At 53.7% G+C, this 12,668-nt stretch overlaps 1 protein-coding gene and 1 pseudogene across 3 annotated transcripts in view; one reads left to right on the top strand and one right to left on the bottom strand.

The window, feature by feature from the left end:
- LOC306646602 (14-3-3 protein sigma-like) overlaps positions 1–12,668 on the bottom strand; it is a 229,410-nt pseudogene that overhangs the window by 37,566 nt on the left and 179,176 nt on the right. The gene's annotated exons all lie outside the window — the stretch shown is intronic.
- Positions 1–12,668, top strand: part of SLC9A1 (solute carrier family 9 member A1) — a 54,075-nt gene that overhangs the window by 34,107 nt on the left and 7,300 nt on the right. The window contains exons 2-4 of one of the 2 annotated variants that reach the window (XM_079109848.1): positions 6,765–7,225; positions 10,208–10,458; positions 11,723–11,940. In XM_079109848.1, the coding sequence (XP_078965974.1) occupies positions 6,765–7,225; positions 10,208–10,458; positions 11,723–11,940 (930 nt within the window). Of the gene's footprint in view, positions 1–6,764; positions 7,226–7,254; positions 7,509–10,207; positions 10,459–11,722; positions 11,941–12,668 lie in introns of those variants that run through there. The other variant, XM_079109849.1, reaches the window with a different exon arrangement.

Below are 12,668 nucleotides of genomic sequence, written 5' to 3'. Positions count from 1 at the left end.
CTCACCTCTCTGACCCTCGGTCTCTTCACCTGTCACCTGGGGTCATGTATAAAGTGAAATGAGAGGAGGTGTGGAACAGCCCAGCACAGCACCGAGCCCAATACTGTGTGTGTCAGCATCTTTTCCTTCTTCCCGGTGCTGGGGGGCATGTCTTACAGTAGAACATAACACATGCAGCCCTACTGAATGGGCATTATTGGTTTACAATTTTTTTTAGGTGTTATTCATTGAGTGACTGCTGTGGGCTAGGAGTTCTAATTAAATGATCTCAGTGACACTTCCAGCCACTCTAGAGATGGCACCACCATCCCAGTTACAGAGAGCAAATGACACATGTACCAGGTATTGTGCTAAGTGCTTTAAAATACAGCCTCTCAATTCGTCTTCACAGCGCCCTCATGTTTGGATGTTGGCAGCAGCCTGGGGGCATCAACCTGCCTTCCTGTTGGCCTTCTTTCCTTGTTTTTCATTAATTCATTACGCATGTATCCATATGAAGGCTACTGTGTGCTAGGCTTTTTGGAGGATACCAACTGTTGCCCCCTTCCCCCCGCTTGTGTGTGCACCTGCGCGTGTGTGCGCACGTGCGCTCGTGTGTGGCATTAGGGACTGAACCCAGAGCCTGGTGCATGGTGGACAAGCGTTCTCCCACTGAGTGACATTCCCTACATCCCCAGCCCTTTTAAAATTTTTGAGATAGGGGTTGCTAAGTTGCCTAAGCTGGCCTTGAACTTGAGAGCCTCCTTCCTCAGCCTCCCAAGTAGCTGGGATTAGAGGTGTGTGCCACCATGCCCAGCCTGATCCTTCTCTTCAGGCATGCTTCTGTTGATTCTTCAAAGCCCTTCCAATGGCCCCTGCTCTGAAAACACCACCTACTCTTTTTTTTTTTTTTTTTTAACAACAACATCTACTCTTGAAAGCACATAGCCATCCCTTTATATCTAACAAATAAGTTTAATCTCAGTTTACAAAGTCAATGCCTACTCCATGCTAGAAGCTAGATACCCAGATGACTCTAGAAAGTTCCCACTGTCGGGGGCTTATAGCCCGGTGATGGATGCACATACACCAATAGGTCATATTATATGCATGTTATGCTCAGATTTTGAAGAAGATGACCGTCACCACTTTTGCTTACATTGAACAGCAGCATTGGCTGGCATTTTTTTTACCATTATTATCTCTTCTTGTGCTCCAAACACCCTCTGAAATAAGCTTTTGCACAGGGGAAAATTGACCACCCCACTAGTTGGTGGCTACACCCTGACTGGAGCTCAATTTGCTGGAGGTGGGAATACAGGGCAGGGTGGCTAATGCCACGTGTCTGTCTCCTCTGCCAGTCTGGCTGGGAACCTGCTGGGGCAGTGACTAAGTCACTTCCAATCTAGTTTATCTTTCTCCCTGCCCCACAGCCAGGCTTGGTGGGGGAAGAATCAACAGTCTGATAATTCCCACTCACTGCCCTGAGTTGATAGAAAAGACTGACCCCTCCCTGCTCAGTTAACTCCAGAAGGCTTCTGGGAGGGGCGCACTTCACAGGTGGAAGGACTGTACTCGGCTCCAAGAGAGGAAGGGGGGCAGTGGGGAGACGTCCCTGAAGAAGGGCTCACGGAAAGAAATGGCTACCTCTGAGCCTCTGGGAACTGTCTGCATCTCTAGTCCTGCGTGGACACTCCCCTTGGAAACAAAATAAGACTAAATCTAGGGATAATGTAGCAAGTGGCTAAGAATAATAGACTCCAGAGCCAGTGCACCTGGGTTTTGGATCCCAGCTGGCAGCTGTGTGACGCTGAGCAGGTTGTTTAATTTTTCTGTGCCTTCATTTCCTCACTTTAAAATTGGGACCTTCTGGAGCTGTGGTAAGGAGTAGACAAATGTAAAAAGTATCAGCGTGCCCTGCTCCAAACTGTAGAGTGCTGGGCTTTCATGGTGAGGTATTACCTTTCATTGCTGTAGTTGAGACTGGTTGCTGGGGCAGTTGAAGAGGGAGTTCAAGAAATGGAATCATTGTACAACTAGGAATCCCTGGGGACCTGGCCGAGTTGCAGCCCCAGAGCCGTCCTCAGGCCTGGAAGTAGGGCGGCAGAGCCCCCAGCCTGCCCCTGGGTCCCTGGTGACCTGGCACTCCAGTGGGCCTCAGAGACCCCTCTTCCCAGCACTCCCCTCTGATTTCCCAGGGATCAGAATATCTGGTCACCCTGGCAACTGAGGGTGACCTGGGGCAGCCTTGCCTGCTCCACTGTGCCGGTCTGAGCAGATGGGGATGATCTGAGAGAGGTAGATAAAACATTTTCGTAGCAAAGGACAGAGCAGCTGCAGAGTGGCTGGGAACCCATGCCAACCCCAGGTTTGATGATGTGTCTGCTGGCATGCCGTGTGTATGTGTGTGTGTGTGTGTGTGTTCAGACTAACACCTACACTGGATGGAATAAGAAACATTACTCGCCTATTCTCTTCAATGGGAGGCCAGACTTGAACATGACTGAGGGTTTGTCCCAGGGCTGGACGATGCTAAATTCCACACCTTCTGGCCTCTTTGCTCTGGGAGGACAGAATGTCTGGAAGGAGGCTGTGTGGCTTTGATGGATCACTGGACTTGGAACGTCACAACTCTGGTGGTGGAACTGGTCATGTGACCATGGACAGGTCACTGACTCTCTTTGAGTCTCCATTTCTCTATCTGCGTAATGGAGAATTAAATGCTCTCCAAGGTCTGTTCCAGCTCTCATGTCTCTGGATCTGATTCTAACTGCCTCTGCCCCACCCCGATTCCATCCTGGTGATGTCACCAGCGTCGTTAAGTTTGAGTGTTGGAAGTTTTGCCTCACTTCTTGGCCTCCTGGGATCTTTCCTCAATACTGGGCCCTTGTCAGGCTATCAGGGACACCATCCATTCTCTGTTGCCCCTTACACCCCACCTGGAGTCAGCAAGCTTCCAGTGCTTTGAGGAGACTCTTCAGGGATGCAGAATGGGAACATTGGGGAAATCAGAGCCTTGGGAGAGAGCAAACTAGAACAGGCCCCCATGCGCTCCTTCCCAGAGCCTGAAGGAGCCTCCTCCTCCTCCTGACGGGATCTGTCCTCCCCCAGTCCTGGAAGCCTTTCCAGTAATGTGCTGCCTGTGGTGGACAAGGAGCCAAGAGTGGATCCAGACCTTTCCCCGCTGACTGGACCTGGCCCTGCCCTAGGCCCAGAGCACTGGGCAGGGCCCAGAGCTCCTGCTGGTCACTGGGAGGCAGGACCAAACAGAAGACTGGGGAGGACTGCTCCAGGAACATGGCTCCCACGCCAGTTCCCTGGGGACTCGTACACAGAGGAAGTGCTCTGTCTCCTGGTCAGGGGCCTGGGACCCAGTCGTGGGTGGCCTAGCAGGGAATGTCCTGCCTCTTCTCGGAGCTTCAGTTCCTCCTCTGCCCCATAGAAATGCCAGCTGTGTTTACCTGGGGTGGCAGTCCCATGGTCCGGAAAGGCATGGCTGCCCCATGAGCTTCCTGTGAGGTACAGAGCCTGGGGAGCCACTGCACTGTCCCAAGTGCCCAGCCCAGCCTGGCTCAGGAGAATGACTGGTGCTTGAGCAGAGGACTAAGTAGTGTCCAGCTCCAGCACTGCGACACCTCGCTAAGGTGATGTTCCTCCTGCAGCTCCAGAGAACTTATACCACCTCACCGAGCCCACTGTGTCCTCTGCAAAATGGGGATAGTATCCACTCCACAAGGCTGCAGTGAGGGCCGGGTGGGATGGCACATGCCAAGCTCCGGCACAGTGCTGGCTTGTGGGACCTCTAGGAACGTGAGCATCCCTCATGTTACTGCTCTTGGCTTCCTTTACATGCCTTCTCCGGCCCAGGCAGGAGCTGTGGGCCTCCAGCTCCCTGGTATTTCCTAGGCCAGGAAAGCTCTGTGGTTTGGACCTACAGATGGCAGAAAGTGAGAGGCATTTTCCAGGCTTTCCTTGCTAGGTGGAGTTAGAAGCTGTCATCTGCCTGTCCCGGGCTGCCTCTTTAGACTCTGTCTCCTCCTAAGGCAGCTGTAGGTACTTTTTCCTGGGCTGGACCTGGGAGACTTGAGGAGGGTCCACTGGCTGGAGCTGGATTTCTGGCCTGGAAAAGCTGGTCTCTGGCCTGTGCCTCAAGACCTACTCCCCTAAGCCCCATGTCAGTCAGCTTTCTTGTGACTATAATGAAATACCTGAGATAATCAACTTACAAAGAGAAAACGTTTGTTTTGGCTCACAGTTTTTCAGGTTTTAGTCCATGATTGATTGACCCTTGGTTTGGGCCTGCAGTGAGGCAACACATCATGGCAGGAGCACATGGCAGATAAAAACCGCTTAAATCACCAGCCAGGGAGCAGAGAGCAAGGAGAGGCCAGAGTGTCCCCCAGTCCCCTTCAGGGCATGCCCCCATGACTGAAAGACTTCCTCTGGGCTCTACCTCTTAAAGATTCCTCCACCTCCCAATATTGCCACCCTTAGGACCAAGCCTTTAAAACATGGACCTTTGGGGGACATTTAAGATCCAAACTGTAGCAACCCCCACACCTTCCTGTCTCCCCTCGAGGGCAGCACAGGTCTGGGGTAGGGTGCCATGGTCCTGCTGCACTACTTCTACCTGGGCTATCTGACCTCAGTGGGTGCTGGGGTGAGAGGAACCTGGGTGAATTGGATTGAAGGTTGTGAGAGAGGAAAGTGTCAGAGAAGGACTCTTGGCCTGACTGGGGCATGGGTGGTCAGGAAACACTTTGGGGAGGAGGAGTCGCAGGCACGTGGTGCCAGCCACATGGTAGGGGTGGAAGTGCAGGAATGGTGTCTAGAGAGAGGAAGCGAACTAGGCAGAGGTTTGCAGGCAAAGAGGATGTGGCTATTTGGGGCAACTGCAAGGACTTTGGCAAGGCCGAAACGTAAGGGTTGACTGGGGCAAGACCAGCGGACAGAGGCAGTGCTGAACATTTGGGCTTTGTGCTCTGCAGCAAGACAGACTGGGACCGGCGTGACCTAGCCCTCCTCTGAGCTGAACGCTGGGTGTGAGCAGTGGACTCTAAAGACTGGGGAACTTTTCAACACAAAAGGTGACTTTTGGTCAACTCTGTTTTGAAATTAAGAAAATGTAAAAGGTAGTTTTGAGGTCCCTTCCCAACCTAGGATGGAGACGTGTCTTTTCCCAGCACATTCTGAGTGTCTGCTGGGAACGTGGCACCGTGTCAGGGTTCTGGGCCAGGATAGTGGTTTCAGTTGAGCCTTGACTTATAGCTATGTTACTGTTGCCCATCAATGACTGAGAGGAGCTGGGCCTTCGATTCCCCCTCCTGCCCAAGGAACTCAGGGCAATGAGAGCCAAGGTCTGGCCAGACAGGTTCTCCAGAATCATGTGGGTATGTCTCAGCCCTCTGCATTTTCCAATCAGCAGGTATTTGTTCAACATCTACTGTGTCCGCAGCCCTGGGCAAATAATAATGAACAGATATGAAATCTCCCTACTCAGAGCTTATAGCTATGAAGGGGAGGGAGGGAGCTTTCTCCTTGGGCACAGGGTCACACTCTCTGTGAGGGTTAGAGTACCCAACATGCAGCCGGATGCCCAAGTCTTCTCCACCCACCACCCTACCCAAAAACAAAGCAATCAAATAAGCAAAACCAAATAACTCGGGGAACTTGGGGCTCTGGCCAAGCCTGGCATTGAGAGAGGCCCTCTCTGGTGAGGATTTTTACTACCTCCCAGACCTGGGTTTGAACCCCCAGGTGGGCCACAAAAGAGTAGCATGTTGACGTTGGCCAGAACTGGCTTGGGGGAGTGGTTGGTGGGTCCCAAGCAGGGCAACATATGGAATCTCCATGGGACAGAAGGCTAGGAGAGCTTAGTTTAGAACTATGGAGTTTGATGCGCGCCTGGGAGTCAGACCTACGTTCCCTCTTGGTTCTGCTATGTATTTGCTCTGTGACTTTGGCCAAATCCCTTCCTCTTTCTGAGCCTCAATTTTCCCATCTTTAGAGTGGTTAAGATTGGGCTTTAGAATAGTGACCAGTAGATTAATCTCACACACTGAAGCTAACTGATCCCTGTTGGCTTCTTGGAGCCTGTCTCCAGCTGCCACCTGGCCTCCAAAGGAGAGCATGCCAGCCGCCTGCAAGGCTGGGATTAGAGCTCACTGCATGTGTTCTGCAGGTTTGCAGACCCCAGGCTGCAATGTCCCTGAGTTCCTTCCTGCACTGAAGTTCTTCTGTGCTTTCTTCTGTCTCCTAGATGCCACTTCATCATCTATTGTCTGCTTTTGGCTTAAATACCTCCATGACAGAGAACTTGCCACCTGCCTCAGACAGAATCGTTAGATTGCTATTCTTTGTGTGAAGCTCATGTCTGTCTGCCTCTCTGAACTTGTGTCTGGAAAGATGCCTTGGGTTCAGGCAGAGTTTATGGCCTTAGATACTTGGCGCCTTAGTAATCAATTTATTATTACTGCCTTCTGGAAGCATACAGAATTTCTGCTTTCTAATATTATATGACAGTGACAGAGAAAGCTTGGGAATATCATTTGAGAAAAGCACTTTTAAAACATGGCCACTGCTTTTATACTGCAACCCTGTGAAGCTGGTATTGTCCCTTCATCTTACAGGCGAGGAAGCCGAGGCTCAGAGTTAACAGAGCGGCCTTCTGAGACCAAGCCTGAGCACCTCCCACCAGCTGCCCTCCCGGTCCCCAGCCCTGTCCCCAACCTTCTGTTCTGGCTCCCCCGAAAGCCCATGGCCTCCCGTTCTCTCGCCCCCCGCAGGTTTCCATGTGATCCCCACCATCTCCAGCATCGTCCCAGAGAGCTGCCTGCTGATCGTGGTGGGGCTGCTGGTGGGGGGCCTGATCAAGGGCGTGGGCGAGACGCCCCCCTTCCTGCAGTCAGATGTCTTCTTCCTCTTCCTGCTGCCGCCCATCATCCTGGACGCGGGCTACTTCCTGCCACTGCGGCAGTTCACAGAGAACCTGGGCACCATCCTGATCTTCGCCGTGGTAGGCACGCTGTGGAACGCCTTCTTCCTGGGCGGCCTCATGTATGCCGTGTGCCTGGTGGGCGGCGAGCAGATCAACAACATCGGCCTCCTCGACACCCTGCTCTTCGGCAGCATCATCTCGGCCGTGGACCCAGTGGCCGTGCTGGCCGTCTTCGAGGAGATCCACATCAATGAGCTGCTACACATCCTTGTCTTCGGGGAGTCCCTGCTCAATGACGCCGTCACTGTGGTGAGGGGGCCGGGGGCCCTGCACACAGGGCACAGTCCTGAATCCGGGTCCAGGAGCCAGTCCCTCACCCGCCCGCTGATACCAATGATAAAAAGAGCCAAGTCACTTGGTGCTTGCTGTGGGCCAGGCACCATCTGAGCACTTTGACGTGGATTCTCTCGTTTCATCCTCAGGACAACCTGAGGAGAGACGCACTGTTCTCATTTTACAGAGGAAGAAACAGGCTCCAAGAAGTTAAATAGCTTGCTAGAATGTAATAGAACCAGTTTTGTGCTTGAACCAGGTCCGTCTCACTCCAGGGCCTGACTTCTTGCCTCACGAGGTCACGTGCTCCCTCCCTGACTTGTGTTTTGATGTTATCTTGGCTAAGTTATTTGTCCTCCTTGTTCCTCAGTTTCCTCTTTGTGGCCTATTTAATCTCTGAGGAGGTCTTTCAGCTTTTCCATAAGCTATTTAAGTTAGAATTTGGTATATGCAGAGTTTTGGGGTAGATTGTGAAAAAGGGCCTTGCCCCTCAAACTTGCAGAAGGTGATAAGTGAAATGGATTAGTCACTTACTTGCTGTGTGACCTTAAGCAAGTGACCCTACTTCTCTGGACCTCACCTTTGATAGATGCAAAGTGATTTTCTCCCAGGGCCTAGTGAGGACAGGCACCCAACACAGGAACTTCACATACCAACCAGCACTGCAGGCACCCTCCCAGCTAGTTTCCTCAGGAAACAGGCATGTGTGTGCACATTCATCACCCTCTCCTAAGCTGGACCCCTCAAAGAGGAACTGCTCATACAGGAAAACACACACTCACACACTCCCTGTTGCCCCAGCCCCTCAGGAAGCAACACCTCCAGGTGGAAACAGACTGTGGTGGCTAGTAGCCGGCAGCCTTAGCTTCCTCTTCCTGACTAGCCAGCTCCTCATGGGGCTGGGAAGATTAGCAAGTCTCTATCCTGGTCTAGCACCAGCTCTTGCCCCAGGTCACCACAGGAGCCTCAGCTTCCCCCTGTGATGCACCACCAGCCCATCATCCCCTTGGATGACAGGAATTCGGCTCACTAGTGTTTATGAAGCCAGTGAGTGCCATTCGGATCCGGGTGTGAGTTCAGGTTGGCACTACTGGGAGTGACTGCACTTGGGTCAAGTGGATAACTCTAACCTGGTCCCTTCAGACCCATGGCTGCATCCCCTGCAGGCGGTGGGGGAGGTGGTCCGAGTGCTTCCTGTCTGATCTGCACAGTAACTCCATGAGATTGACACTATTATTATTTCGGTTTTTCTAGATGAAGAATCAGGCACTGAGAGGTTATGTTCACTGATAAGTGATGCAGCCAGTACTCATGTCTACACAGTCTAGTCCAGCGCCCAAGCATGGGCTATGCCACCCTGCCTTTCTGTATGCCGCTGATGGTAGTACCAGGCCAGCAAGGAGGACCTTGCCCTCTATGCCTTGCCCCTTTTATCCAGGTGGTAGACCATGAGGACCCTAGTCCCTGTGGACCCGTGGTCCCTGCAGGCCAGGAGTGAGCTGAGGTAGCTCCGGGCTGAGGCGCACCTGCTGACAAGGTTGCCTGTGCTGGTCCCGCCCTGTCTCCCAGACAGCTGTGGTCCAGGCAGCACGAGGCCTGGCCAGTGCCCAACATCTGCCTTTCTCTGGGCATGAGTTTGAGTGTCCTGTTTCCCAGACAATAAGGCTGCTCCTGAGCTGCCTGGCATCAGGTCTGTGCCCTTGTGTAGGTCACTCCCCAAGTCCCACATCTCTGCCTCCAGAGACTGCCCAGGTGCTGAGGGTTTTGGAGAGTTCCCTCTCTTGGATTCTCAGGCCTGCCCCGCCTTCCCACCAGGCCTGGAAACTCCCCGACTGGTTCCTGGCAGAGCCGTCTATAACTGGGCTCATGTAGGCCTGGGAGCCACTGTGCCAGCCCCTGGGAAAGTGAGACTTCGAAGCTGAACCTCCTGGGGCAGCATCAGCCCACAGCCATCAGGGAAGGAGTTCTGGGCCCAGGCCTGCGGCTCCTGGCTGGAGCCCTCTGGCCTGTTGCTCCACCTCTCTGAGCCTCAGTTTCATTCCTTGGCATGCCTTCTAAGAAGTTGTTGAGTGTCCACTAGGATAAAGATCGTTCAAAGGGTTTTACAGTGTATAAAGTGCCACCCAGAATCCAACAATAGCGTAAGGGGCATTTATTTCCCTGTCCAGGAGATGGGAAGCCTTAGAGAACCTCCAATTCCACAGCATCTGAACCTGGGGAGCTTGTTAATAGAGATTTCTCAGGCTTGCCCAGAAAGCCTAAGTTAGGGGTGGCCTGGCCATGTGTCTATTCAGAGGTTAAGAAAACCTGTACTAAGCCCAGCACAGTGGCACATGCCTGTAATTTCAGCAACTCAGAAGGCTGAGGCAGGAGGATCATCCGTTTGAGGCTAGCCTCAGAAACTTACTGAGACCCTATCTCAATATAAAAAATATTTTTAAAGGACGGAGATATAGTTGAGTGTAAAGTGCCCTTGGGTTCAATCCTGGTGCCAAAAAGAAATGGAAAGAAACCGTTTTCCCTGCTTTGCCCTGAAAGAGACTGGCCTCCGAAGAAGAGTGTGATTGGCGTGAGGTCAGACGGCGAGGGAGAAGGCGTAAGAGTACCAGTGGCCGCTAACACTGCGCCAGGCGCTTCTGGGCACTTCCCTTTCCCAGCCCAGTCCTGCGGCAGCCCATTTCAAACCCACTGTAGATGGGAAACGAAAGCAGGGTGGCGCGCTGGCTGTGCACACGGCGAGGAGCAGAGGGCCATTCGACTTCAGTTTCGTGTGCAGGCCCCTCTGGCCCCTGGTCATGGAGCGCCTGCTTGGCACTAGGGTTTCTCTGCTACCACGTGGCCGCTTCTTGTGGCCGCAGTCCACTGAAGGGATGGAATCACCCGGGTGGACCCCCAGGGAGCCGAGGGCCCACCCTGCCCTCCTGCCCTACTGCCCACCAGCCTGCCCGTCTTCCCCAGGTCCTGTATCACCTCTTTGAGGAGTTTGCCAACTATGACCACGTGGGCATTGTGGACATCGTCCTCGGCTTCCTGAGCTTCTTCGTGGTGGCCCTGGGCGGGGTGTTTGTGGGCGTGGTCTACGGGGTCATCGCAGCCTTCACCTCGCGATTCACCTCCCACATCCGCGTCATCGAGCCGCTCTTCGTCTTCCTCTACAGTTATATGGCCTACCTGTCCGCTGAGCTCTTCCATCTGTCCGGGATCATGGCGTGAGTCTGGGCACAGCAGGCTGTGCGCTTCGTAGGGGAGGTCGCCAGGACCCAGCTCCAGGCATGAGACACGCTGCAGGCTCCAGGACTGCTTGGCAGCAGCTCATCAGAGGGTTCCTAGAAGAGGGCACTTTGGTGGGCTATGCAGGATTCAGGAACCTGGAGAGGACATTCTGACCTGTGTTAGAGTTAACCCAGGGTACAGGGCTGCCCTCGGAAAGTCTCTGCCCTGCCACTTCCTCCCTTTGTCTCCAAGGGAGTCCATAGTTGGAGCTGGACACCGGCCCTCATGCACCCCTGCTCTCAGTGGCCCCCGTGAGGGACTTACCGGGATCTTACCAGGTCTGAGTGACGGATGCTGTGGAGAGGCAGAGAGGAGCAGAGGGCTTCCCAGTGGGGAGAAAGGCAAAACGCTGAGGCTCCCAGGGACCGTGGGACATGCCTGGCACCCCAGCAACTCAGGAGGCTGAGGCAGGAGGATCGCAAGTTCCAGACCAACCTCAGCAACTTAGTGAGACCCTAAGAACGTAGCCGAGACCCTGTCTTAAAACATTTTTTAAAAGGGCAAACGACTGGGGATGCAGATCAGTGGTTAAGCGACCCTGAATTCAGTCCTCAGGGATTGAAAAAGAAAGAGAGAGAGAGAGAGAGAGAAGGAGGGAGGGAGGGAAGGAAGGAAGAAAAGAGGGAGGGAGGGAAGGAGGCAGGGAGGGAGGGAAGGAGAGAAGGAGGGAAAGAAGAACTGGGCGATTCGGGGTGTAGGGAGGAGGCCTGGGCAGCAGGAGCAGAGCCCACTGTGGATGCCAGGCTGAGAGGACTCTGGCTACTACCTAGAACAAAGCCCCTGTGGGGACCCCTGTGCATTGAGAGGAGGGGGCAAGTCACTCTTGGGAGAAAACCCAAGAAACCATGGAGTATGTTGTTGACTCTCCTTGGGCAGAAGCAGTGTGGCCTTGGGGAGAAGGCACAGAGTTCGGAATGGGACAGACCCTAGTGTGCCTCTCAGCCCTGCTGCTTGCTGAAGTGTGACAGTGGTCAGGGGACTTTCTCCAAAAGTCATGTCTTCACCTGAAAATGCAAGACCGTACCCAGCCCTGTGGGGCTTATGTGGGGATTGAGTGAGGACAGGTGCACAAAGCACCCCAGGGCGCCTGGCCCCTGACGGGTGCTGGGTAAACGGGCACCTTTCAACCCAGCGCCCTCAGCCACGGAGGGCACTGGGAAGGTGCGGCTCGCCCCTGAACCCGCTCTTCCCCCACCCCAGACTCATCGCCTCGGGAGTGGTGATGCGCCCCTACGTGGAGGCCAACATCTCCCACAAGTCCCACACCACCATCAAATATTTCCTGAAGATGTGGAGCAGCGTCAGCGAGACCCTCATCTTCATCTTCCTCGGCGTCTCCACCGTGGCCGGCTCCCACCACTGGAACTGGACCTTCGTCATCAGCACCCTGCTCTTCTGCCTCATCGCCCGGGTGCTGGGTGAGGGATGGGCCCAGGCCACGGGAGGAGGGAGTGAGCATGTGCGTGTGTGTGTGCGTGTGTGTGTGTCTTGGAGGGTCTCTGGGTGGCTTCTGGCTTCTCATGTTCCTTCTCCACAATGCCAATGCCATGATTGGCCCTTGAGGGGAGAGAAGCCCATGCTCACAGTGGGTGATGATCCCTGGAAATAGTCACTGTGTCAGGGTGAGGGGTCTTTGAGACCCTCCGACCCTGAGCCTTTTGGTTTTCTAAGGAGGGGCCGAGGCCCACAGACCCAGGTCTGTGGCTCTGGGCCAAGTGTTAGGTCATCACAGCATGGATGTCACAAGTACTTGCAGAGCTGCTCTGCCAGCCCCAGGTCACCTGTGGGTTCCACTCCCATGGGCCAAATGTGCCTCATCTCTGTGGCTAGGCCACTGTCCCTCTCTGGACCTCACTCACCTCCCTTGAAAGAAGGGCTAGGCTGTGTCCCTGAGCCTGCCAGGACTGCATTTACCTGGTTACTGTTTTAAGTCCCTGTTGCTCCTGATCCTTATTCTCCAGGAATTCTAGTTCTATGGATCGAGGTTGGACCCAGTCTGCACTTTAAAATAATATTGTATTAAGGTCAAATACATAGAAAAGTCAAGAGAATCGGATAATGATTCCCTGTGCCCTTTATACTTAACAAGTATCAACTTGTGACCAGACTTGCTTCATCTTTTCCCTTTCCTGCTCTTGACCTCCAG

This window comes from Sciurus vulgaris (genome assembly GCF_902686455.1).
Source record: "Sciurus vulgaris genome assembly, chromosome: 1".
Classification (NCBI taxonomy): domain Eukaryota; kingdom Metazoa; phylum Chordata; class Mammalia; order Rodentia; family Sciuridae; genus Sciurus; species Sciurus vulgaris.
The sequence above is the reverse complement of the archived record's forward strand: the minus strand, read 5'-3'. Positions and strand labels throughout refer to the sequence as shown.